The 27,603-nt window shown below is 34.3% G+C and overlaps 9 protein-coding genes across 9 annotated transcripts; 5 read left to right on the plus strand and 4 right to left on the minus strand.

Annotated features, from left to right (window-relative positions):
* Positions 1-588: 588 nt before the first annotated feature.
* CPR1 (peptidylprolyl isomerase CPR1) lies at positions 589-1,077 on the plus strand (the record flags this gene model as incomplete). Its single annotated transcript, XM_003672178.1, has 1 exon — positions 589-1,077. The coding sequence occupies one exon, from the start codon at positions 589-591 to the stop codon at positions 1,075-1,077; it is 489 nt and encodes a 162-aa protein (XP_003672226.1).
* Positions 1,078-2,045: 968 nt separating this feature from the next.
* NDAI0J00920 (uncharacterized protein) lies at positions 2,046-3,878 on the minus strand (the record flags this gene model as incomplete). The annotated part of the gene is made up of 1 exon (XM_003672179.1): positions 2,046-3,878. One exon carries the CDS (start codon positions 3,876-3,878, stop codon positions 2,046-2,048), a length of 1,833 nt encoding a protein of 610 aa, XP_003672227.1.
* Positions 3,879-8,126: 4,248 nt separating this feature from the next.
* On the plus strand, positions 8,127-9,383 carry ENT5 (Ent5p; the record flags this gene model as incomplete). The annotated part of the gene is made up of 1 exon (XM_003672180.1): positions 8,127-9,383. One exon carries the CDS (start codon positions 8,127-8,129, stop codon positions 9,381-9,383), a length of 1,257 nt encoding a protein of 418 aa, XP_003672228.1.
* A 427-nt stretch (positions 9,384-9,810) lies between these two features.
* On the minus strand, positions 9,811-10,611 carry GIR2 (Gir2p; the record flags this gene model as incomplete). Its single annotated transcript, XM_003672181.1, has 1 exon — positions 9,811-10,611. One exon carries the CDS (start codon positions 10,609-10,611, stop codon positions 9,811-9,813), a length of 801 nt encoding a protein of 266 aa, XP_003672229.1.
* A 905-nt stretch (positions 10,612-11,516) lies between these two features.
* Positions 11,517-12,752, plus strand: CTH1 (putative mRNA-binding protein CTH1; the record flags this gene model as incomplete). Its single annotated transcript, XM_003672182.1, has 1 exon — positions 11,517-12,752. One exon carries the CDS (start codon positions 11,517-11,519, stop codon positions 12,750-12,752), a length of 1,236 nt encoding a protein of 411 aa, XP_003672230.1.
* Positions 12,753-13,028: 276 nt separating this feature from the next.
* On the minus strand, positions 13,029-20,258 carry NUM1 (Num1p; the record flags this gene model as incomplete). Its single annotated transcript, XM_003672183.1, has 1 exon — positions 13,029-20,258. The coding sequence occupies one exon, from the start codon at positions 20,256-20,258 to the stop codon at positions 13,029-13,031; it is 7,230 nt and encodes a 2,409-aa protein (XP_003672231.1).
* A 1,424-nt stretch (positions 20,259-21,682) lies between these two features.
* Positions 21,683-23,053, plus strand: KGD2 (dihydrolipoyl transsuccinylase; the record flags this gene model as incomplete). Its single annotated transcript, XM_003672184.1, has 1 exon — positions 21,683-23,053. One exon carries the CDS (start codon positions 21,683-21,685, stop codon positions 23,051-23,053), a length of 1,371 nt encoding a protein of 456 aa, XP_003672232.1.
* A 150-nt stretch (positions 23,054-23,203) lies between these two features.
* EKI1 (bifunctional choline kinase/ethanolamine kinase EKI1) lies at positions 23,204-24,517 on the minus strand (the record flags this gene model as incomplete). Its single annotated transcript, XM_003672185.1, has 1 exon — positions 23,204-24,517. The coding sequence occupies one exon, from the start codon at positions 24,515-24,517 to the stop codon at positions 23,204-23,206; it is 1,314 nt and encodes a 437-aa protein (XP_003672233.1).
* Positions 24,518-25,251: 734 nt separating this feature from the next.
* On the plus strand, positions 25,252-27,411 carry SWI5 (DNA-binding transcription factor SWI5; the record flags this gene model as incomplete). Its single annotated transcript, XM_003672186.1, has 1 exon — positions 25,252-27,411. The coding sequence occupies one exon, from the start codon at positions 25,252-25,254 to the stop codon at positions 27,409-27,411; it is 2,160 nt and encodes a 719-aa protein (XP_003672234.1).
* Between the last annotated feature and the right edge of the window lie 192 nt (positions 27,412-27,603).

Consider the following 27,603-nt stretch of genomic DNA (forward strand, 5'->3'; position numbering starts at 1 on the left):
GAGATGAGCTTAGCTTCTTCTCCAAATTTTTCTTTCACTTTCCTGTCTTCCTGAAAAATTTTCGGTGAGAATTGGCAAAAGCCCCAATGTGCCCTAAAGCATCTTACCCTAAATCCCCCTCCAGGGAAATGCCCGTCTAACCCTACGCCACCCTCCCCCAACCAAGAAGCGGCCGCAGCAGTAACAGTAGCAGCCCCACCCAATGGAAAAAACGCCCAGCTAGCCAGGGAAAAGGTTCCAAAAGGTTCTTTCTTCCAAAGTCTCTCCGTCGGTGGCTCGCTCGCTCGCTCGGCCGCTTGGTGGGCATTCCCTTGCGCTGTTTGCTCACTTCGTGGGTGGCCAGATTTCCCATTTTCAAACTAATTTAATGGTACTCTCCCCTTGAACAGAGAGACAGGCAGACAGACAGACAGACAGGACATACGTATCTAGGAAAAATTCCCATTCCCTATTCCTATTTTAAGTGCACTATTTATTTAATATTAATACAATTCCCCAATTCGCTTTCTCTTCCTTTCTTTCGTAAGTTTCTCACTTTAATTGATCCACTATAAATACTCAATACAATCCAATCAAATCCAATAAACAATGTCTAAAGTGTTTTTCGATGTCGAAGCTGATGGCCAAGCCTTAGGTCGTATCACTTTCCAACTATACAACGACGTTGTCCCAAAGACCGCTGAAAATTTCAGAGCTCTATGTACCGGTGAAAAGGGTTTCGGTTACGCTGGTTCTCCATTCCACAGAGTCATCCCAGACTTCATGTTACAAGGTGGTGATTTCACTGCAGGTAACGGTACTGGTGGTAAGAGTATCTACGGTGGTAAGTTCCCTGATGAAAACTTCGTCAAGAGACATGAAAGACCTGGTCTTTTGTCCATGGCTAACGCTGGTCCAAACACTAACGGATCTCAATTCTTCATTACTACTGTTCCATGCCCATGGTTAGACGGTAAGCATGTTGTATTCGGTGAAGTCATTGACGGTTACGATATCGTTAAGAAGATTGAAACTATGGGTTCCCCATCTGGTGCTACTAAGGCTAGATTAGTCATCGCCAAGTCTGGTGAATTATAAGTCTGTTGATTCATGACATAATACTATAATTTCATATACATACTANATATACTATATATATATATATATATATATATATATATATATAAAGTCTATATCACAGAAAACTCTTATGATCATACGCGTGCTATCTTATTTGTCATCTCGACAAGCTAATATATATAATAAGAGGGGAGGGGAAACTTCAAATCTGTGGCGACTTATTATCTTGTTACAATTTCACGTACTTATCATGAAGTTCATTAGATTATAATCAAGGTGAAGTATCTGCGTATGTACATACGTTCAGGTCATATGCGTCTAACTATACCAATTGTATTAGAGTAGAATATTTTGATACTCATTTGTACCTTGTACCTCGAAGAAATAGAGAAAATAAAAATTATTAACCCTTGCAATTAACGTGAACCCACCATCAAAGTTTTTTTTTCGTGGCACTGGGATACAATTGAACGTTACATAGTACATATATTTACTGATTTAGTACTAGAGCCAGGGGGCCCTCTATTTCTTTCCGTTTAGCTGAGAATTATCAGTGTGATCTTGAGTGTTCTTCGATTACTTAGCGATTATTCAATAGTGCATATGTTGAACCATTATATGTTCTTGTCGTCATGTATTCTGCGTATTCAAGAGAGCCTATCTATCTTCTATCTTATTACAATGTCCAATTATATATTTGCCACCTTGGTTCATTTGAAGGGGTTGACCCGGGCTACATAATATTAACTCACATAGTACAGAAAAAATAATGTTATATATTAATTTACACTGGGTTATTTTATAAGATTATGAAGTACGCATACAATTGGGTATATTATTATTACTATTATTACTTTTTATATATTTGAGTTTCCGGAACGACTATTTGGGTTTTGGATGCTTCTTATTATAATCCTTACTATGCCACACTGCAGCATCAACGATACATTTCAAACTTTTCTTTAAAATAAGTGGCGACCTAGCGTCTACAGCACAAAAGTTTCTTTGACATTCTTGTCTTCATACATACCAATAACATAATTTAATATCCCTTTTAATACAATAACTTTTGATACTGCATCAGATTCACTTAACGTCAATGCCATATAATCTTCATACTCTTTAGTCTCGGGATCTTGACTTACCACTTCCCAATAAGCAATACTATGCGGTGCTAAAATATTATTCCTATCACAATATGTCCCTTGCATATCCCATGAGGGAACATCAAAATTAAAATCAAAAATTGGAACTGTCATTTCAAGATGATAAATACCTTTATTTTCAATCATTAACATTAACATCGGCCTATAATAATGAGGATTACATCCTGAATTCTGTAAATGCATTTTGGCAAATCCAACCCATATATTTTGATCTTTCACTTTAGGTAAAACATTAGGTAAGGGAACAAATTGTGAACCACCATGAACAGAACTAAAATCATCTTCTTTATCTAAATCCAAAAATTTCTTCTCATAAACAACATCACATAACCCATCAGTAAGAGAACATCTAAGAATTTCTAATGGTTTAAAACTATAAATGAAATGAATGGATCCATTAGAAAATTCACTCTCTCCTTCATCATTGTTGAAAAATGGCGTCCAATTCTTTTCAGTATCTTTAGCCTCTCGACCATTAATCTTGAATTCAATAATTGGATCAACTTTCTTTTGAGGCAGCAATGCATACATTTTCCGTTTCTTATCGTTATGATCAAACAAATTATAAATAACAACAGGTTCTTCACCTTTATCAGTTTTCTTTAAAATTACATGTGGATCTTCTGCACCATTACCATAATCACGTTCAGGTTTGAATGGAATTTCAAAAACTTTAGGATAAGTTTGGAAATATCTTGATAAAATTTTCTCCTTCCTCCTTTGTTGTTCTAATAATGACTTATTATGCTTAACAAGACATTGTTCGTGTGCTGATGAATCTTTAATTTTATCACAAACATTCTCTTGGAATTGCTCGGATAAACTTTCCAATTCCCTTTCTACATCTTCAGGTATACTGACGTCATTAAACGGGATTTTTTTACCAATAATTTCATTCCAATCTTTATCAAACGCTTGTGCTTTAATCAATGATAAATATGGAAATGTCTTCTGATGAATCCTGGAATATAAGACTCTAGTAAATGAAATATAACATTGTTCCGATTCTAACCAAACAGGAGATTCACCAAACCTTTTCCAACTTTTTTCAACAATCTCTTCATCTGACCAATTTTTCTCCTCATTAACTGTAATTAATTTCGACATGAATCCACCGTCTTTCAAAATTTTACGTCTCATATCAATCAGATCATCTTTCAATTCAATGACATCTTTAGAATATTCAATAGTACCTTCATATTCAAACTCACTACATGGTAATTTTTCATAAGTTAACGAAGGTTGATCATTATGTAACTTATTCTTCCCATTATTATCTTTATATTTCTTCCCAACTTTCTCTAAATCAATATTCGGTACAATTGCTTTAATTTTATATTTCTCATAATATTGATTCAATACCTTTTCACTCAATGGAGATTTATTCAGTTTCTGAGATTTTAATTTTTTCGAAATATCAACGTTAACTAAATCATTCTTACTAGGTATGAAGTATCCATTTGAAGAGAAATATGTAGTGACTACGTTTTGAGAAGTATCAGATCTTACCGTTATTAATATAGTTATGATCAATAAAATGAATACTATCAATTTAATGAATACATTTCTTTTCTGGAATTTTCGTAATATTTGTTTGGGTTTATTAGGTAACTTTTCCATCGCCAGCGATGCTAAAGTGTCTGATGAACTCATTTTATTTTTTCTGCTTGATTTGATCAATGATGAGAAAAACTCAAAAAACAAGAAGAAGAAAGTGAACCATTTAATTTGAGATTCAAGTTGAGAAAAAAGTGGTGCTTTACAAAAAAAAAAATTACTTAATATATAAATGGAAACTTTTCAAGTCAGATATGCATGACAGCGGTTAGATGCACAGGGGTGGGCTGCATAAAAAGATATTCGGAGTCGGAAAAAGGCCAGATTTGGGTTTCCAGTTCGGATTGGGACAGGGGTGAGGAGAAAGGCATTAGGGGCGGACCTAGGGTTGGGATAAAAAATAATCAGGATATTTTTCCGAAATGACTACTAATTAGAGCGAAAGGTGTCTTAAACTGAACAGTACAAGGGGAATAAATAAAGAAATAATATAATAAATGTTGTTGCAACAGTTGAAACAATTGAGAATACTTTTAACGCTTTTACAAAAAATTGTAAGGAAGATGATTTCATTACGAATGAAATCAACATACCATCATATAACGATTGTTTAAAGAGCTTGGTGCCTTCGGGCGCCATGTCCAGATCATAGAATGATCTTCCACTGTTGGCCCAAATAGAAATGAAAAAAGAGTAAAATATAAGTATATCAGAATTACTACTGCCATATTTAATAATAACAGCCGCCTGAGAAGCAGGATTTTGTTTTGTCATATATAACTAAAAAAAATAACCTTCTTACTTGGTAGACAGAATGCAAATGTATCATCTAAATCATTGACATGTTTTTAATAAGAAGTAACAATGACATTGTCTCTTTTTTTCCATGTAGCTTAGTAAGATCATTGATGGTTGAGTAGATTATATTAAAGTATCATCAACCGCAACATGGGGTTGGACACCGTTCTTGCTTTTTAAAGCAAAAAAAAATGGTCAAACAGAATAAGAAATACTGAGCATATATCTCTATAGACTATATAACCATATACCATTTACTAATATAACGAAAGATCCATAAGCGGCTATTATTTCAAGCGGGATTGGGGTAAGCCTCTCTAGTGAGGGGTGAAAAAAAACAGTTTCTTATTTTCCTCTCCTCTATGTTTATTTGTTAGGTGCGGGAAACTCCTCATATCAACCTAAATCTAGGTTTTCATATTATGTATTCATATTTACACCGTACAGTACATATATATACGTGTCATTTTCTTCCTGCGCAGGTATTTTGTTTACCAACTAGGCCTGGTCAGGCAACTTTGAAAAGTTTCCCCCATAGTTAAGAATTTTTTGGTCTTGCCCTTCCCCATGGGCATGGCGCAAGGAAATTTTGCGTAACTTGCCACATCCTTGCCCTAAAGTAAGGATTACGTAAGTGTGTAAATTATGTGTTACCCGAAACCAGATTGTAATTTGACATGAGTAACCTCTGCATTTGAACTACTTGACCATATAAAAATTTTCTTGCCCCAAAATATGCCAAAATAATATGGACCCGCTTGAATGCTTTTTGCCCCAAATTTTCCTCATGAAAAATGGCCCTTGCCCGATCAGGCCTATTATCAACATTCCAAGCCAATCTCCGCACGAATACATATCTAACTTAAAGTTTGGTTCATTCTCTATATAATCAGGGACATAGACTTTTTAGACCGTAGTTGAGAGTTCCAGAACTGATGGAAGTTTCGAAACAAAACACGTTAACTCATCTAAGTTTATTACGGTTTAAAGTTCCTTACTGTGCAAATCATCTTGTCCCTTTCCGGTTTAGGTCTGCATCTTATGTTAATTCCGCGCTGTACGTACCCAAGTGGGACAAGTTTTAGACCACCCGTTGGACCGGGGGTAACCGGAAAATATGGGCGAACACCGGAAACATATTTTGCCCTTTCTTTTATTTGTTTGATTTCTACCAAAAACAGATTTTAGGAGACCCGTCCTTCATTGACTTGGCCGGACAAGCCCTCTCTTTCAGGTTTCAAATGTCAACATCCCGTAACGCCTTGAAATTACTCTAGTTTGCTTAATGCTACATATCCATACGTTCTCTACGTTGAAAAGTCGTTAGCTATATGTAGGAATTATATCAGCAAATCAGATCGTTTACAGTCATAGCCTGCTCTTTGACTTCCACCCTCCTTCATAGTCTAGCATCACGTAATTGGGAAGATCTTTCTGGGTGGTAAATGAACTTCGATGAACTAGCCAATAGTTTTACCGTCTTAGGGGAAAGAAATCTCCCTGATACTCCCTCTGCTTTATAGTTTCTACATAGTTTAAAGTTAAATGATATTTTTCAATTTCAAATATATATATATAACATATATGCATTTATTTGAATAATTATCTAGCCCTGAGAAATATTAACATAAAGAACTTTCTTTAGCCCAGAAGCAATTTAGCACCCTGTTGTATGGCAAAGGGCTTAATTTTTTTTATGTTACCCCCGGTCCAAAGGGTGGTCCAACACTTGTCCCACCTGCGTACTTGCAATACTCTTGCTACAAAACTTTACTCGGCGGTAGAAGGTGTTAAACGACAACGGTTCATCAAGAGATGGAATGTACATGATACCTTTGTGACGTAAAGTTTAAAGAGGAAAGTGGAAGAGAATTCGCATCTTGCTTCTGCGAATCCCACGCTTCTAGGTTAATTTTTTTCGTACAGCAACTGTTGTGACAACTGTATTGAAAACTACAAAGCATTCGTCCATGAAACCACTTTCCGATAAAACCAATACAGCGAGTGAGACCCATCTGATTCGTCCCTATTCCACTCTCGACTACATAGTTAACTAAACAACAGTGTTTTGGGAAGCTGGTAAAAGTATTTTCAACTTCAAGATACACATATCATGTACCACCTACCCAAACCTTATTGTTTTATTATTCAAGAAAACAACGATATTCTGGATGATCTTATCTATAAGTCAACGAAGTCATGTAATCTATAATAAAAGCCGGATATTGACAGTCGTCAATCAAGCATCCAATTAACCACCAGCCTATCCAGGTATTTCGTAATGTTATGCACAAATTTTATCCTTGTGTGTATAGAGAAATTAAGCTAACTTTAATCAATAAATACCATCTCGAAGTGAACGAAGTTCGATACGAGAGTGATTAGAATCATCGTGTTCAACTTGAAGATACTTCTTTCAATCACAAGGTTTCTTGCCATACAAAGCACTTATCTAACCTAGATGATAGGCTGTTTTTAACTACATGTTCAATTTATATAAGTCATAACATATGCACTATGCCGTTCACACGTAAAACTTTCTGCATTCAGGGTCATATTTCTTTCGAATATTATGCCCAGTATTCCAGAAAATATTTCGTACTTTCTACGGATTACGTATTTGGACAGAAGATGGCTACGGATCCTCCAGCGAAAAGAAAAACAAATAGGCTAACTTCCCTTACAAGAGGTGGCCTCACTGCATGATGCTTATGAGAAAAATGCCAATAGAGGTATGTTAAAGGCTATTACAGTAAACTTTTTACGAATTTCCTTCCTTTCAGGAGACAAATTGTAGTCCATGGCATTCATCTTATCTTGTATCATTTGGGATATAGAAGTACCGATGGAATCACGTCGCCGTTAGCGGTAGGAACATCATTTCTGTACAATAAACAGGTGTAGATGTTGTTCTTCCTTTATTTGGATTCAAGAGTGGCAACTCGTGTCCTGGAAACCCTTTTTGTTACTATAAAGGACAATGGCGATAAGTTAAGTTTTTAATACTTAGCATAAATGGTATCTTTACTTACAAGATGTATTAGAATATTTTGTCGGAGATTTTATATTATAGAAATAAACGGTTAAAATAGCCGCCCAACTTCAACTTTCAGACAGGGCTTTCCTATTTATCAAATAATTCAGGGTTTATATACATTAACCTAAATTACTATGACCCCGCCCGTTCCCGTTCCCCTTACACCTTCCTTCGTCCCAAAAGGGAAAGTCCCTGAAATATCCATTTTCTATCTCTCCAACATTCAAAACAAGCACGTGATTGGAGCCATCTTATTTTTTTTTCTTTTTTCTCAGTCGATTGACTATTCACTACACATCCGTTAAAGGAAGAAAGGAAAGAAACAAAGAGAGGCAAAGAGGAAATATCTAAAGGACAACTAACCACATTCATAATTTTTTTTTTTAATTCCTCATCAGTATATCAATCAAACGCAACATAAACTTGCTCATCGTTCTATATACCAATCATTAAAATAAGCTACACCTATATACTTAATTATCAAGTACCTGAACAAAACACAAGAACCCATGGATTCATTATCAAAAAAGATTCAAAATCTAGGTATCCACGATATCCGTAACGCGGCCAGATTTGCACAAAACGTCATAGTCCAATATGAACCATACCAAGTTGATATAAGAAGAGCCACCAACACTGACGCGTGGGGTCCCACTCCTAAACATTTACAAAAAGTTTTAAGAAATAGATATCAAGTACCATTGTATCTGATGGTTGAATATACTTTGAAAAGATTAGTGGATCATATCGCTGTTAAACCTAAAAATTTCTATGAAAGAGCTAGAAAGGAATATGTGAATTATGGTGCTGAATGGAGAGTTGTATTGAAATGTTTGACTGTTGTTGAGTATTTAATGTTGAATGTCGATGATGGGGATGAACTGAATCAAGTTGTAAGGTGCTTGGATACTCATAAACATATATTGACTAGAGAGATTCCTATGTATAAAGTTGGGTTTTCTAATGATGGGAAGATGGAAATTCATGAACGTGGGATTAGAAAGAAAGGTGAAGATATTTTGCAATATTTGGAAGATCCTTCATTTTTGAAACAAGAACGATTGAAGAATAAGAAAAATGCTATGAAAATTCGACAGCAATCAAATGCAGTTATTTCTCAAGCTGCAAATATTTCTGCTCCATCAGGGACTTCTTATAATGCTAACGATATGGATCAAAATGCATTTGGTGATGATGGTGATTATGATGAAGAACATGAAACAGGTAAAGATTTCGAATTCGATTTGGAGTCTGAAGCTAACATTGGTCAAAGACCTCCTCAACGTCAATTGTCAGCTCGTGAAGAACAAAGAAAACAAAGAAGAGAAATTTTAAGGCAAAGAATAAAGAATTCAGAACAACAACACAAACAACAAACTGCAAGACATAGTACTGCAGCAAAGAAGACTAATCCAGTTCCTGACTTGTTAGATTTTGATGATTTGGAACCAGCTAGTCCTTCAAATAAAACAGATACTATTGTTAAAGATAAAGCTGAAGCTGGAGATGAAGATGAAGATGACGAATTTGGTGATTTCCAAAGTGATGCAAGTCCTTCTCCTGCTATAAATAAACCCGTAGGAACAACGGCTTCTACAAATACTAGTAGTAATTTAGATGACTTATTGGATTTTGGAAGTAGTTCTAATAGTACCACTTCAAAACAAAATACAACAATTACATCTTCCTCTAATACCACGAACAAAAATAATGGTCAAAAGGATGCATTCGAAGATTTATTTTCTTACTCTAAATCTTTGATATAAGAAAACAAAAGCGGAAGACCTTGAGCAGAATGATAAATTCTTTTTGCCAGGATAGACGAGATTCAAGACTATACTAGATATGAACAGTCGGTCGGATTCAAAAGAATCATTTAAACTCCTAAGCTATTTAACCAAACATAATATATACTTGGGATTTTATATCAGGAATTTAGGGAGATATATATTTTTTTGTTTCATAGTATGATAACGTTAAAAGACAACATTTAATAATTTGAACATAGTACAAGATCGAATTATACATATATTTACATGATACGATTTTTTATTATATCGCGTCCTACCGATCAACAATTACGTATAAACTCGCGAAAATTAACTTGAAGTAATTTTTGGAATGCAATTAAATATATATATACGAAATAGATACATATTCTTTTTCTTTTGTTTCTACTTTATTTTATAAAGGTTAAAGGTTCTGAATACCTTCTTTAATTTCGTCAACAGGTTCTTCATCGCCTTCTTCATCATTTTCATTTTCATTTTCATTTTCAACTAAACCTTGTTCAAACATTTGTCTTCCTGTCAATCTACCATGATGCGCCTGTTGTCTTCTTAACTCGTCTCTTTGATCCAAATTCATTTCATTTCTAAATTTAGTTCTCCAACTTAAATATGATTCCTTCGTCACTTTAGTCCCAATAAATTTAGCTTGTTCTTTTTTTTCACGTTTTTGAACTTCTAATTCATGTAATCTATCTAATTCTCTCAATTGTTCGAAATACCAAGATTCACAATTCTCTTTAATACTAGAAATTAAAGCAAAACACATTTGCATACCAATTAACATATCATTCTCAATTTGTTCCTCTAATTTCAATTGTAATTCAGGTATATAATCTTTGAAACTTATCATATCTGGTAAATTTTGTAGCCCTTTCAGTATCTTATTCCCATGATCATCAAATTCTATTTCATCTTCATCATCGTCTTCGTCATCTTCGTCATCATCTTCATCTTTCAATGAAATTTCTTGCGGTGTAATTTTGATCAATGGAGCTTCATCGGGATAATTCTCAGGGAAAATGAAATTAATTAGCATAGAATGTTGTTTGCTTAATGATGCAGCCATTGGTTCATCGCTCAATTCTAAGTTTAACGTAACATCGAAATTAATGTTTGGATAATCACTCTTTTTGATATCGAGTTCATCAGGGTAGATTGATTCAAGAACTTCTAATTCTTGTGTTTGTTCTTCTTTGTAATCCATGTTTCAAATGTAACAAACTGCTTGATTCGTTCCCGCTATTGGAACCTATTTTGAAGAATAATTAATTTTCTTATCAATATACAAAAAAGTTTAAAGAATTAGCTGTAACCGTCACATTATCTACCGAGCTTTAACTGATCTTATGCATTGTATTGTTGGTTCATTGCCAACAATTAGATTATAGATCTCGAGTTTTTCAGTTTCTGCCGTAAATAGTGATTTTTTAAAGAAAGTATTACCCGTATTGCATGTTAGGGTAGAAAACTGCATTTGTTAAGGGTAAAACTACTAACCCTTAACAAAAATACCTTACCCTAGGATGTCTGGGTTTCTCTGGTCTTTTCAAAATTTTCTTTTCTTTTCTTGTTGTTTTAACAATAGTAACTAAATATGTCAAAAAATAAAGTGTTGACTATGGTTACCATATCACACGAGGTTATCAAGTTTCTCGAGGTGCTTTTTATACACATAACAGTTGGAATTTAATCTTTTCTATCGCACATCAACAAATATTCTCGAGAATACTGTTGCTATCTGAAGATATCATAGATGAGTATTGAGTATCAAAAGCTCATTCCTTCTTCTACTGTTTCTGACACCAAATAACTCATCACTGTATTGGGTTACACTTATTAATAATTCCATATTGCTCAAACGTCCATATCACCTTTCCACGTTTTTATTTATTTATTCGCTTCCACGTTTTACCTATTATTTTCAGGTAGAATCCACTTATTTATTACACTTATTTATTCCTAATTGCATCCATTTCCTTACTCACCATAAAACGCCAAAAGATCACAGTTGTTTTGTAAGGAATATCAGACATATACACACCTGAAGGACCTTTTTTCTCCTCCAAAAACAATACAAAGTCCAGTAGCCAAAAAAAAAAACATATAGTAATGCTTTATTCTGATATAAATAACCATTATTTGACGACAAATCAAAAACAACAATCTACAAACAGAGTACAAGAACCTGAACTTGAACGCCGTAACCAGCAAACACCATCAACCTTTCAACAACCTAATTATAATGTATTAAGCGATACTACAACAAGTCATAACAATTTGTCAGCATACCCTAATATGGAAGAAGGTTATGATTCCAAACTGAAGGAAATTGAAGACTATTATACAAAGACGTTATTAAACGATAATGAAGAAGATATTAACGCGTATTCAGCTCAACTTAATGAGAATAATAGAAGCGCAACTGGGAATGAAAGTAATTCTTTTCATTTACATTATCCGCAACAGCGACAGGTTGATCACCGTAACATGATTAAGATGGAGTCTATTTCATCCCCTGCCCCATTGCAAACATCAGGGTCAAGTTCATTATTTAAGAGTTTTCTTACTACTAATAATCAAGAGTCAATTTATCATCCGCTTCAGCATACCAAACCTCTCCATGATAAGAAATTAGAAGTGGAAATTAATTCAAATTTTGTTCCAGTTTCATCTACAACATCGACGAATTTGTCATCAACTACTGAACATCTACAAAAATTATCAATTACTCAACCGCCATCATCATCTATTTTTAATCAACAACTATTAAAACCAACGACCACACCGTTATATGCGGAAAACAACATGGATTCCATGCATTCAGACATAGACATGACGAATTTATTGCCTCAATCTACAAAACCACTGTCTTCATCATTATCAAGAACGACAGTATCACTTTCTCCCCCTCCATCATCACAAATATTATCTCCTTATCAACAGCAACAACAACAAATCAATAAACAATTGTACAAAACTGAACTATGTGAGTCCTTTACTACAAAGGGCACTTGTAAATACGGTAACAAATGTCAATTTGCCCACGGTCTCCATGAATTGAAATTAAAGCAAAGATCGAATAATTTTAGAACAAAACCATGTGTAAATTGGGCAAAATTAGGATATTGTCCCTATGGGAAACGTTGTTGCTTCAAACATGGTGATGATAGAGATATCCAACTTTACGTGAAAGCTGGTGCATTGGTTTCTAATATGAATACTAACAGTAGTAATGATGAGAATGATGAGTCGACCCGATCAAGTTCGATGCAACAAAATACCTCTTATTATAAACCAAAGAATTTGCATGCTAGCGTCAAAGAATTGCAAAGAATAACCTGGTAAAAAGAACCATACACAGTTCTCTGTCTACGAACCTTCCTTTTTTCAGATCCTGCTGCACCATTATTTATTTATTTATTTGCTGTCATGATCAGGCTTTGTATCTCAAGCCCTGATATAAGATATCATTTTACATTATTTATTTATTTACCTCCCCTCTATTTATTAAACTATTTATTTCGTATAGACCATTCATAATCAAAATATAATTAATATTTTATTATTATTTTTTTATGCAGAGTTCTTATCATTTTTATAAATGTCTGTGTATAAAGGTATTTAGGGTGACTCAATCATCGATCGGTGTGTTCTTAAATGCTTCCCCACGGATTGATACTTATCATGTCTTAAAGAGGAATATGATTTGGCTCGCCTTGATAGACTTAACCTCTTATTAGTATTTTTAAGGTCTTCACCAGGTAACGGGAAAATCCTACCAGAATATAACATATCGTTAGGATCCGTACCAATATCTTCCATATTTATCCCATCCATACTCCTTTGTAATAGATATCTTAAAGAATTAAACCAAATATTATGTCTTTGTCTTGTAGGACATGTAAATTTAACTGAACGATTCCCTGTCTTCACAATGATACTCTTATGATAAAGTCCAGCGGGGAAAGGATTATTATCTTCGACACTTTCTACGCCTAAGATGGCTGCACATTTGGTTTTACTCTCTCCTGGATTAGGCATGGCAGGATTGGAATCTGACCAATATAATGTCATGTTGTATGGATGGATCCAAAAGAACCTCTCATGACGTGATTTGATACCACCAAAGGCTCCTAAACGTGGATAGTACTTGTATAAGTATTCACCAACAACTGTCTGAGTTAATGCTGGGATAATACTACTTTTATCATTCAAATTTGCCACTGTAGCAAGTGATATCCCACCATCCACTGAAGTAATACGTGGGATCTTGCTAGCGCCTGTTTGACTTCCTGCAGCTGAAAGAGAACGATTAACGGTGGATTTCGCTGATCCTGGATCCCTCCTAATCGATGTGTTACGGGATCTTGTAGATTTCTTACCAGAATGGGGGCTATCAAAATCAGAAAATGTAACTGATCCCCCAACTGAGGCTGCCTGTTGCTTCCCAGCAATTGAATCACCAGATGTAACGGAACTCTTTGAAACGTGCTTAATTGGCGGTGTAGAAGCTGCTGACACAATAACTGGCGGCTGCATCAAAGTTGAACTGTTCTTATTACTATTATTATCCCATTGCATATTGATGGCAAACCCTCTCTTATTTGCTTCTTTCTTCAATGCATCATTACTAACTTGGTGTAGTTTCTCATTTTCTTTTGACAATAAACTATTATAATAGGAAACTGGTAAAATAACAACATTATTCAAATCTGGTTCCGTGGCATATGAAGTTACTATGAATGAACTTTCAGGGACACTTAGTAGTCCATATTTCTTGGCCTTTCGTTTCAATTGTACTAACTCTTCTTGGACGTCTTGTGTTTTCTCAACAAAATCAAAAGTGTCGTCAAAATTATCGTCCTCATCCCCCGCAGGTGATGTAGGAACCTCTCCCTTTTTAACTGCAATCAGATCTAATTTATCTAATTGTTCCATGATTTGTTCTCTTGTAAATGCTGGATTTTCTAGCTCATTCTTAATTTCTTCAAACCTTTCTTGGGTGATGGCAATCAAGTCATAGCTGGCCAGTTGTTTTATCAACTCATTTTTTGGACAAATTTCTTTCGAAGATGGCAAATCGGAATGGGTTTCCTGCGATACTATCGTTGAATTTATTCTGTCTGTATTTCTCTGAAGTTCTTCCAATGCGGTTTCTGGATGAGTAGTGGTAGAATCAAGAGGGAGACTAGGGGCTTGCCTTGGTTCCAACAACGCGGTATACTCTGCATGTGGTAATACTACCAAATCGTGTCCCCTCGCTTTTTCTTCTAGAGTTGTTAATGGTATATTCCTTGCCTGATTTACTTGGGCCATGATATTTTGATATTCTGGTAAAGATAGAGCTAAATATCCTAATTCTCTTGCCTTCTGTGAAATATTTTCCTTTGTTACTTTATTATCTTCCAATTTCTTTTCCAATTCAAGATATTCAGTTTCTTCCAAAGTTTTCAATCCAAACAAATGAGAATTATCAATTATTTTCTCTTTGTTCAATTTTGCATCTGCCTGAAGAGCAGCATACACATTCTCTTCCAAAAGAACGTATCCTAAATCGTTAACAAATTTAACAAGTCGTTCAGGAGAAGTACTTAAACTTTGCAACTCCTTAAATGTATTATAGTCATCAGTAGATATTAAGCTCATACCAAATTTATTCGCCTTCTCCAATAATTCATTTTCGTCAAAATCGCTCTCAATATCGACATTATCAGAATCTTCCGATAAGTTTGGCATTTTGGTATTACCTTGGGTTGTATCATCTATTGGGACTAGTATGAAACCTAATTCTTTTGCTCTATCTTTGAACTTGTCCAAATCTAATAATGAATCATTGGTATCATCCGGTGCACGTACTGTTGAAGTTTGTGATACATTGTCAAAAGCATCATGTTGTTCATGTATATTACTATCGAGTGCATCAACAAACATACCTGAACTAGCAGAGGAGACTGTACTAGTGTGAATTAAACTTGATAAGTCTCTATGATCGATTCTACTATTTGATTGAGCTGCATCGTAATAAATAGAAGTGCCAGTTGATGAAGAGTTTGAACTGATAAACGATGATGTATCATCATGGCGTCGGTAAATCGTTCCTTGTTCTGTAGATTGAGATGTGATTCTTTCCAGATTGTCATCTCTTGGTACTAAAATCATACCAATACCTTTTGCAGCAGCTGCCAAGTCGTTATAGTTCATGTGTTCTTCTGGAGCGTTACGTTTAACCAATTCCTGATGTTTATCTGTTGGCAAGATTGACAGGTTCATTTTCCTTAATCCCTGAGAAATGTGGTCTCTAGATTCTGAGTTTTCTATCTCAGAAGAGCCCTCGGTAGTAACTATATTACTCTGTGATAATTCTGTCTTTTCATCTTGGCCGGATATACTATTACCCAGAGAGGGACTCGAAGGTTCTTCTTTTGATAGTTGGGATTTTTGAATATCTGAAGTGAGGTTATCATATTCAGTGATAGGAATTGCGACCATATTTCTTCTGTTTAAAGTCTTGTCAATTATATCCTGGTTGGGTGACTCAATTTCTGAATTCAACTCGTTGTATTTATCTTCTGGAAGCAGAATCAAGGAATGATCATTCGCGTATGTGTTCACATCTTGTTCACTTAAAGGTGCTGTAAGTTTTTCGTATTCAATTGCTGACATGGGTACAATATTGAGCGGCTTACAGAGTTCTATCAAATCGTCTTTCGATATGATAAATGCTTTTGTATTAATCAGAGAATCGTATCTTTCTTTACTAATGATAACCGGTGGCTCATTCGAGATTGAAAGTTCATTGTTATCAAAGCCCGACAGTTCATCTTTTTTCAAAAGAGCATACTGATGTTTCTTTGCAAACATTTCAGCAACTTCTAATGTTGGGTTTTGAGCTTTATCCTGGAGATTTTCGTAGTCAGCTTTATTAATTATTATACTGTCGTTTTCTGCTATCTTTTTTTGGATAAATTCAATAGGTGGGTTAGTTTCGAACTGCTTTAGCTTGTTATACTCTGTAGTATCTACAATTAGCTTATGCATTGGCGTAAGTTTTCCTTGTATATAATCCAATGAGGGTGTTTCTTGTATTTTCTTTAGTTCGTTATATTCAGATTGTTTCACTAAGGCTAAATCAAGTGCACTAGCTTTTTTAGCCAAATGGTCGGCTGATGGAGAGTCGACAGACGCAATTATATTGTTATACTTAATCTTATCAACAACTACTTTATCTAGTTTTGCAGCTAATTCTCGTAACACATTCTCGGTTGGATGTGCCAACTTATCGCTAAGTTCAGTATATTCAGTAGTGTTGACTAATACTAGATCTTTCTCACGAGATTTTTCAGCCAAATATTCATTTGAAGGTGATTGGATTGAGTTGACCATATTCTCGTATTGTGTATCATCAACAAGTAATTTATTAAATACTTGTGCTTTTTCAATCAAATATTCTTCAGTTGGAGTTTCTATTTTTTGCTTCAATAGATCTAGTTCTTCTTTTGGTAGAGGAACATAGTCTAACTTAATCAAAGAGTCCTTTAGATATTGTAATGAACTGTTGTCAATTTGTTCCGTCAATTTACTATATTCTGTCGTAGGTATTAATGTCATTTCTTGCTTCGTTGCAAAAGCATGAAGTTCCTCAAATGTAGGATATTGCAATCTTCTCACAAGGTCAGTATATTCTGCTTCATCAATGACGGTTTTATTATAAGAGTTGCATTTTGAAACTAGATAATCTAGAGTGGGATTTTCTTGTTGATCAAGTAAATTATTTTTTTCATCTTTATTGATCAAAGTCATATCTAAGCTATTAGCTTTATCTGTTAGATATTCCAATGATGGTGATTCAACAGTATTCGTTAGTTTTTCCACATCATATTCTGATATGATCTTATAACCTACAACATTAGCTTTTGCATTTAGATATTCAATACTTGGAGTCTCTAGTTGTTTTTCCATTTCGTCATATAATTGTTTATCTATTATTACCTTATTTAAAGATGTAGCATGGTCTTCCAAGAACTGCAATGAAGGATGTTCCGCCAGCTCTCTTAAATTACTGGCTTCATCTTGTGACAGGACATCGTATCCACGAGCCTTGATCATTTCATTTAATTCCGTATCACTATATATGACAGGTTTTGCATCATTTTGCAACTTGGTATATTCATCATTTGGTATTGGCGTTAATAAGTACTTTGAACATAAAGATAATGTATCGTCCTTAGTAGCCTTCTCTACTATAGGAGTCTTTAAAGATGCTAGTTCCTCATTGGGTGTGGCAGTATAATTTAGATCGTTCAATCTTTTATTGATTGATGATACATTACTATTTTCTAAAGTTGATGCTTTTAATGAATCAAGAGCTGCGACTGGCACTGGCATTAAACCTAGTGCGGTTAAAGATTTTTCAATGAATTTCTTATCAGACCCTTGGTTTTGTAAAGATTCAAATTCATTAGCGTCAATTAATTTCATATTATGTGACTGAGCTTTCTCCTTCAAAAATTCTGTATTTGGATTTGAGAAAGTTTCATTTAATAATTCGTATTGCTCCTTCGGGATTAATATTTCTCCATTCCTTACAGCATATTGATTAAGTTCTTCCTTTGTTGGTGATATTGCCTTTCTTGTTATGTCATCGTACTCGTTTTTATTAATGACAACACAATCTTTAGCATGCGCCTTTTCAGTCAAGAAACTTAAAATTGGATTAGTTATTGTTTCTTCCAGTTGGACATATGCGTCAGTTGGAAGTAGAGTTGCATTTTTCTCCTTAGCCTTTTCCGATAAGAAGTCTAAGGAAGGGTCTTCTGTGATCACTTGTAATTTGTTATATTCTTCCCTAGGAAGAAGTTCATAATTTAATGACGAAGCCTTTTCAGTTAGGAATTCTATTGATGGATGCTCAGTAATATTTTTCAAACCCGAGTATTCAGTTGAGGAAAGCATTGTCATTTCCAGCTGTGATGCTTTATCCGATAAGAATTCAAGGGATGGATTAATTGATGTGTTCAATAATTGTTCATACTTGTCCTTTGCAACCAGAGTCTTACCTAATTGTTTTGCTTTGTCGTTCAGATAGGATTCATCAGCTTCAAATGCACGTAATAATTGATTAAATCTATCATTTGTAACAATTTTCTTCCCTTTCTTGGAAATGTTTGATTCCAAGAATTCATCAGATGGTGCTTCAAAAGTATTAATTAATTCATTGACCCTTTTAGTTGGTAAAATTGAATGGTCCAGTTGTTTAGCTTTATTTTCTAAGAACTCTAATGATGGTGAGTCGAATGTACTAACCAATTCTTTAAATTTGTTATTAGGAACACATGTTATTTCATGTTGTTGGCATTTAGCAATCAATGTTTCTTCAGAGGGTTCAACGATTTCATTATATTCCTTCGATGGTATGACCATATATTCTTCCTTCTGTTCTTCTGATAACCATTTCAATAGATTTAGTTTTTCTTCATCTTTTAATGCTGTTTTCTTAATGCTATCGACAGTGGGATGTAATGATTGATCGAGTAGATTATGATATTCAGACTCTTCTAAAATTTTATATCCCAGTTTCTCAACATGCTCCCTTAAGTCATTAAACGAAGGGTTGGTTAATGATTCATATTTTTCAATAGGTATACATTTATTATTTAATTTTGAAGCCATTTCCGTTACGTGATCTAGTGATGGATATTCGATTTTACTAATCAGTTGAGCGTACTCGTCCTTAGGAATTGATATATAACCTTTCGATTTAAGTTGATCAATCAAATACAAGGGAGTTGGGTGGAGTAATGCATCATATTTCTCCTTTGGAATTGATTTCTTGTTAAATTTTTCAATCAAATTGATTGTCAAATATTCTTCTGAAGGATTATGTAATTGGTTTTGAATATTATCATAGTCGATTTTAGGCAGTACTTTATAATCTTTATAATCTCTTTCCAGTGTATCGATTAATGTTTTTGAATTTGGATTTTTCAATTGTTCAAATTCTTTTGATGGTAAAAGAATATAATTGTTTTCTTTTGTGAATGTTTCCACATTTTCTAAAGTAAGTGGTTGGGTATCTGTTTGAGTTGGTATTTCATTGGTATCTATTATTGATTTTGATGTTAATTCTTGAATTGTGTGGTTAGCTTCATTTAATTTTCTTTCCATTATTTGCTTTTCTGTTTTCAATGTTTGGAATTTATCATTAAGTTGATCATTTTCATCGTTTAGATCATTAATATTTTTCTTCAAAGTCATTAATTGCAATTTCAATTGCTTCTTCTCATCATTTGAATTATTTTCTAAACCTTTTCTCTCCAAATTAACGATTTCCAGTTTTGAATTCAAATCATTTAATTTCTTCAATGTGGTTTGATATTGTAATTCCTTCTTAGATAAACTAGTTTTAGTTATTTTCAAATCTTGAGTCATGGTATTAAAATTATGTTCTAATTCCCACGTAACATTCTTAGAATCTTGAAATTCCTTTGTTAATTTTTTTAATTGATCAGTAACTTTTTTATTTTGTGAACTTTTCTCAACCAATTGTTTATTTATCTTTTGATTTATTGCTTGAAGTTTCCTACATTCCGTGAGTAAATTCTCACTCAATTCCAAAGTGAAATTCATATCATCATTGTTAACTGAATGGGGAGGGATGTTACTGTTGAAAGCCATTAAGGTAGAAGGTTCGATATTAGGTGTGGTTTGTTTATCGTCATTGGAGTTCTCATTGTTACCGATGGTATTAATTTGATTGTTTACGTTTTGTAATTGAGAAAGCAATTGATTCCTTTTGTCATTTTCATCGTTGTTATTCCTATTCATGTCCTGATTGTCATTTTTCGATTCCATTGCAATTATTTTTATAACAATTGTAATGTGTTCAAGAAAAGAGAATGGGAAGAGAGCAGAAAGATGGTACTAGATCTGAGTATTAGATATGAGATTCTCAATTTGGTTGTTTATTTACGTAGCACCGATTTATTTTAGGTATGATGTTATTACCATTATCTAGTTCGCCTTCAGTATTTTATCGATCTGGTTTGTTTTGATTTGAATCAGTGTACCACGTATTTTTTATTTCCACTTACAGATCCAATATTATGGTTTTCCGGAAGTAACAATATCACGTACAGCTAAGGATTTACCCTATTTACTTTTAGCGGTGTCCAATCAGAGGGTAACCCGTTTTCTTACCTTCGGCGGTTAAATTTTTAAGTATAACAAATGGTATAAGACATTGAAATTTCATTATTGGGCCAAAGGATAGTCAATGTACTGGGGAATAGTATGTTAGTACACACACACAAAACATTGGCGTGTTGCTAATACCACCAACAGTCAAGTCATTGCAAAGTGGGGTTGTATTTGAATCTGACTTTGCCATTCTATAAGAAAACGTTGGGCTCTTGTTTACCAGACAGATATTGGGTCTACCTTACCAATTTGCAGTGACTTCCGCATAGAGACATCGTTGGATCTCTTAATACAGAGATCAGATTATCTTGAAGCACTTGATTGAAGTAAGGAAGAAAGCATAACATAGTATACTTTTGCTTCACATAAATAAATAAAAAGAAAAATAGATCGCCACCTCACCTCGCCTCGCCTCTGTTTGTTTGTCTGATTAAAGGGCTGGGCGGTTAAATATCCAAGGTTAACAACACCCTCAACAGCCCCCAAGGATACTTCCGAGTCCGCGGACTTCCCCGGGGCGCCCTCAGTTAAACGAACGAATCATGTTGGAGTTCCACGGCGGCGAAAACCCCGTTATATTCCTTCATATTCCTTTATGTTGTATTATGCTGTATTATGCTGTATTATAACGTACTTCTGTATGACGAGCCGATGGATTCGGGGTAAGGCTGTCTGTTCGTCTGTCTGTCTGTCTGTCTGTCTCTCTTCTTTCTAAAGGGTAGCTAACTAACCAGCTTGCTCTAACCGTGTGTTGAATCACGAACTCAGTCAATAAGAAGGGGACTCACTATACACTATTATCAAACAACAAACAATTCTTATTCCGGTAAACTGCACTGGACAACGTTAGACTATATAAACTAGAAATTACACTCAAATAGACTAGTCGAAACAACAGTTCATCGGCTTCTAGAAATATTTATATTCATCTATCTGTCAGATTACATTCTTTTAACGTGAACTAATTGACTTCTACATCAAAACCATTAACGCTAGGCAAAAAAATACATAACCTTATAATCTATACCTCAAACTGAAGAACCGCATAGTACAAAGCAAAAAAGTATAATAATAATAATATGCTATCCAGATCAAACACATTAACGAGTACCTCCCGTCGGATCATTCCTAGAATCCTCAAAGGTCCCAACGCAGTTAGAACAGTCTCCACTACATCAACAGCAATAAAGAGACAATATCACCTAATAAAAACAAATTATACTTCCTCCCCATTAACGCTCAACAACACGGTCCTTTCCTCGTCCTTAACTTTCTACAATCATGCACACCGTTTCGCATCCACGAAAGTGGAAGTTCCTCCAATGGCAGAATCATTAACTGAAGGTTCATTGAAGGAATTCACCAAAAAAGTAGGAGATTACATCAAACAAGATGATTTATTAGCTACCATCGAAACAGATAAGATTGATATTGAAGTCATCGCTCCTGTCACGGGAAAAATCACAAAATTGAATTTTAACCCTGATGATACAGTCGTTGTAGGTGACGAATTGGCAACCATTGAAGAAGGTGAGTTCCAGGAATCTTCTTCTGATGCTCCTGCTGAAACTAAGGAAGAAACAACAAAAAAGGAACCATCTGAAACCAAAAAGGAAGAACCTTCTTTAAAGAAGGATGAAAAGAAAGAACCTGCTCCAGCACCAAGTAAACGAGAACCTACCCCTGCTCCTGCTACCTCTGCGAAAGACACAAGTGCAAGTTCAAGTACTACACCATCTTGGACCTCATTCTCACGTAATGAAAATAGAGTGAAAATGAACAGAATGAGATTAAGAATCGCAGAAAGATTAAAGGAATCACAAAACACTGCTGCATCATTAACCACATTCAATGAAGTCGACATGACTTCACTCTTAGAAATGAGGAAATTATATAAAGATGAAATCATTAAGAAAAATGGTATCAAATTTGGTTTCATGGGATTATTCTCTAAAGCTTGTTGTTTAGCCTCCAAAGATATCCCAGGTGTTAATGGTGCCATTGAAGGTGATCAAATTGTATATAGAGATTTTGTCGATATCTCCATGGCTGTTGCTACTCCTAAGGGGTTGGTTACACCAGTGATTCGTAATGTGGAATCTTTATCTGTCTTAGAAATTGAAAATGAATTAGTTAAAGTTAGTAAAAAGGCTCGTGATGGGAAATTAACTTTGGAAGATATGACAGGTGGTACTTTTACCATCTCTAATGGTGGTGTGTTTGGTTCATTATTTGGTACTCCTATTATTAATATGCCACAAACTGCGGTCTTAGGATTGCATGGTGTTAAGGAAAGACCTGTAAGTATCAATGGACAAATCGTTTCAAGACCAATGATGTATATGGCTTTAACTTATGATCATAGATTATTGGATGGTAGAGAAGCTGTTACATTCTTGAAAACTGTAAAGGAATTAATTGAAGATCCAAGGAAAATGATGCTATTTTAAGGCCATCCATACTATCGAATATATACCTATACATATACGTAAAACACATATTATTTATAACTTTTATTACTTTTTACGAGTGACTTGATAACATCAACGTCTGTATATTTAAGACAAGAGAAAAAAAATATTCTTTCATTGATACTTTATCTACGATTTTATATACGTTTCAGGAAGGAATTCCGATTCTATGTATCTAATATCATATTTTTCTAGATCGTTTTTATTCACTATACCAAATTTTATCAAATCGCCCCAGAAATAACTCATCTTTTCTTGACAAAATCTATTATAATCAAATTTGTCCCCATCATCACTATGGCCCTGTGTATGTGCATTTTTATCTACTAATAATGCACCACCTTGAAGGATTGCCCAAACAGACCAAAATAATTGAGTGCATGGTCTCCATCTAATAATTGAATTATGTAACCTCACCAAGTCAGCATCATTATCATCATTTGTTGTTGATGACAGGTGATTTAGATATGTTGACAGAAAATTCTGTAATTCTAGCGTAGTAGGATATTTCTCACCTACACATTTTGCTGGATCTTCTTGATTATTATAATCATGAACCCACTCGGTCAAATGATTTGATATATCAAACGAAATTGGATTCGGTCCAGCATATTCATAATCAATTAAGATCACATCGTCTTTATTCGTTTCTTGTCTTTTACGGTAGTTATGTAATATATTCCCCTGTTGTAAATCGTTATGACAAAATTTCAAATGTAATAACGGAAGTGATCCTCCCTCGTATTTACTCTCTTGTTTTTGTAGCCACTCCCGATATTTATGAATACTCGTATTGAAAAACTCCCATTTAGGACAAAGTAGTAGCTTTTCCACAACATCATTACCCATACTAAATTGTTCCAATTGTCTTCCAATAGTATGAATCCATTTATTAATTTTCAACCAACAATCAGGTTGCCCCCTCACGCTTTCCCCATCCAGTTGAATCTTAACATGTAATTCTTTTAAAGCCATAGCAATACTTCGTGATATACTCATATCACGAATCTCTTCTCTTTCCAAACTATGGAACCCATCAAAAAATGATTCAATCCTCCCATTATTAAAGATTCCTAAAATAATAGGGCCTCTCATCCCTACATCATGTAATTTTTGCAAACTCTTCAATTCATATTCTCTATCAACGCTAGAATCATCTTGATCACCATATATTCTTAATAGAAGAGAAGGTATAGTAGTTACATCATCGGACAAGAGGAGCGGCGATTCCAATCTATAAATTACATTCGTTAATGCTCCTTTCAATTTATAAATTTGGAATTGCTCAGTGGAGGCTATAGTACCGTACCAATTGGGAATCTGTAGTCTGTGGATTAAATGAAGGATATGTTCTCGGAGATCGCTTGTCGTCGCTATATCGATTGTCTCGTTCACAAATGGTATTTTCGTTGTATCATTGATGGTTGTATTTGCATTATCCATTGTACTTGTTTCCAAGATAGTATGTATGTCTGCTCTTTTCTATTTGTAATGATTATTCCTTGCAAAGATGAATTGTTAAAGCAGTATTCGCTTTCCCACTTATTCTCTGCCCGCCTAGTAAAAACAGCTATTATAGTGTCTACTTTTGTTGTTTCGAGGTTATGGCCCTCTGTAAGGTATCTCACGTTCTATGTGAAGAAGAAAGAGCATTCGAGATTCGTGGCGTTTTTTTTGTCCGTTTTTCTTTGTTTACTTTTCGTTGGTATTTCCGTTTAAGGAATATATTTAGCCGCCCATGACCCCTTATGATCCTCAGGCACCTCCACGGGTAGAATGTATATCTCGGCAGATCATTTCTCATTGTTTTCCCTAAAACAGTAAAAGGTAAACATAGGATCTTTCATCCCAAAGGCAAAAGAAGTGATTCCTCGAACAAAAATTGTATCCAAAACCGATTGAATCAACTTTTGGAAACGCAATTGAAACCTTCATGCGGTGCAATTATTGCGTGTGTACGTGTAAGATCCTCTGACAAAACTGCTAAACCCCTTCCCTTCCTTTCCTCCCTGTAAGTGAAAATTGGAAACATCTTCTTCAATTGATCACTTCTATATAAGTAGTTTCCTCCCACAATAGTTTGATAAGTACTGTATACTACACCCCTTCGAAAGGACCAACTAAGTCAACTGTAGCGTTACACGAGTAACAAAATAAAAAAAATAGTACAAAAAAACATGGAGACAAACTTAAACACTAATTCGAGTAGATGGTTAGAAGAATTCGTTGGAAGTATAAATTCCAACACAATGAACTTCGATTCCATGGAACAAACTATATTAAATAACGACATTATCAATGGTAATGATGAAAATGAGAACGATAGTGAAAAGGATTTTGACAAAATGCTAGATTTGGATTTGAATCTCGATGTATTTGATGGTTATATGGAAAACCAATTGAGAGATCTAGATATTCAATCATCACCTACCTGTGCTCCTAATAATATCCAATTGGGTAATAATCTTGATAATAATAATAATAATAATATTAATAATAATACTATAGATCCTATGGATTTCGAAACTAGTAGATGGAATAATATCAAGAATTATGATAATGATCCACCTGTTTCACCATATAAGAAATTACAGGATGATTCTGTGTACATAATGAAAAGAACGATAAATGACTCTCCAACCAAATTTAAATTGCAAAGAAAATTTGAAGATGATAACTCCATTAGTGAGACGCTATTGAAGCAACAAGAAGAATTGAGATACGCATTGGAAAAACAACAAGAATTGAACATGCTATTAGCCCAACAATTGAAAAAAACACAAGTGAAACAAGAGAAATTAGAATCCAGATTGGAAAAGCAAGATACAAATATACATCCACGTATGAAAATGGAAAATATTTATCAAAATAAAAATGCTATGATTGAACTATACAACAAAAAAAACAGCAACAACAAGAGTTCCAATAATAAAATTGATCAAATTCCAAGTCCTGGATATTTTACTTCTCCAAATTCAATGGTATCTCCACCAATGTCCACTGTTTCAATAACAGGATCACCACAAAGAAGACAAGCAAAATCAAATTTTGGTTTTAATGGTAACATGAAAACTGATACCAAGACACCTAAAATGCAATTGGTTTCACCAGCTCTTTCTATCATCGAAAATAGTCCTTCATATAAAAGAACGAATGGTAATAATAACTTCTTTCAATCTCCAGCAAATAACCTCTCTGCAACAATGGATGAACTTATGGATGATCACAATGCTAACAATGGTCTTATTGGCCTCGGTATTCAGTTGGGTCCAAAACAAAAGACTTATTTAGTTAACGAGAATATTGCAAACAACAATAGTCACGATGATTTTGATGAAGCCGATAACTACATAAAACCATCATCTGTTGATATTTTACCTACAATACCGGGATCAAATGAAAACACACCACTAAGAAGAAGACAAACAATTCAGACACAACCATCATATCTTTCACAAAATATTTATGAAAGCCACACACCAATAAAACCAAGACAATTATCTATTTCGAATGATAAACTATTTGAAGACTCAGCAATGACACCTCAACTAAGACCTCCTCCAAATGGAAGAAGGAGTAGTTATTATGAAACATTGAACACAGAACTTCAACAACAAGAAGATAATCGTTATAATGAAACTCCATCATCTGAAAGATCAACGTCTCCACAACATCTCCATGAATTCATCCAAGCGTCATCTTCATCAAACTCTGTAAGTACAAGTTCAAGTCCAATTAAGATAACGAGGAAATTAACCACATTGCCGAGAGGATCCATTGACCAATATGTAAAAGAATTACCAGATAAGACGTTTGAATGTTTGTATCCTGCTTGTGAAAAGAAATTTTTCAAAAGACGTTATAATATTAGATCACATATTCAAACACATTTAGAAGATAGACCATATGTTTGTGATTTTTTTGGTTGTGATAAAGCATTTGTGAGGAATCATGATCTTGTTAGACATAAGAAAGTTCATTGCGAGAAAACTTTTGCTTGTCCATGTGGGAAGAAATTTAATAGAGAAGATGCTTTGATTGTTCATAGGAGCAGAATGATCTGTTCCGGTGGGAAAAAATTTGATAATGTGGTGATTAAGAGATCTCCAAGGAAAAGAGGTAGACCAAGGAAGGATGGGAGTCAAAGTGTTGGTGGAAGTCCCGTTAAGGATAGCGTTGCAAGAGATACTAATGGACAAATTGTTTTCAAAATGGAAAAACAAATAAGGAAAAATAAAATAAAGGCACATACGGGAAGTGAAGAAAATATTAGAGGGGGTGAATTAAGTTCCTTGAATTCCAATAGTGATAATTCTATCCCCTCCTTTAATACTTAGTTTATGGTAAGGAACTTATTAACTGAAAAGTTACAAAAAAACACATAATAATATACTTTAGATACCAGGGATTTTTATAACAATTTTATACTCAATAAAAAAAATACATATTTTTTGCCATTTCTTTTGTATAGACTCGGAACTTTGTTCAGATTGCAAAGTATAGACAGTGTTGTATTTATTTTTTAAAAT

The sequence above is a fragment of the Naumovozyma dairenensis genome, chromosome 10 (assembly GCF_000227115.2).
Source record: "Naumovozyma dairenensis CBS 421 chromosome 10, complete genome".
Classification (NCBI taxonomy): Eukaryota; Fungi; Ascomycota; class Saccharomycetes; order Saccharomycetales; family Saccharomycetaceae; genus Naumovozyma; species Naumovozyma dairenensis.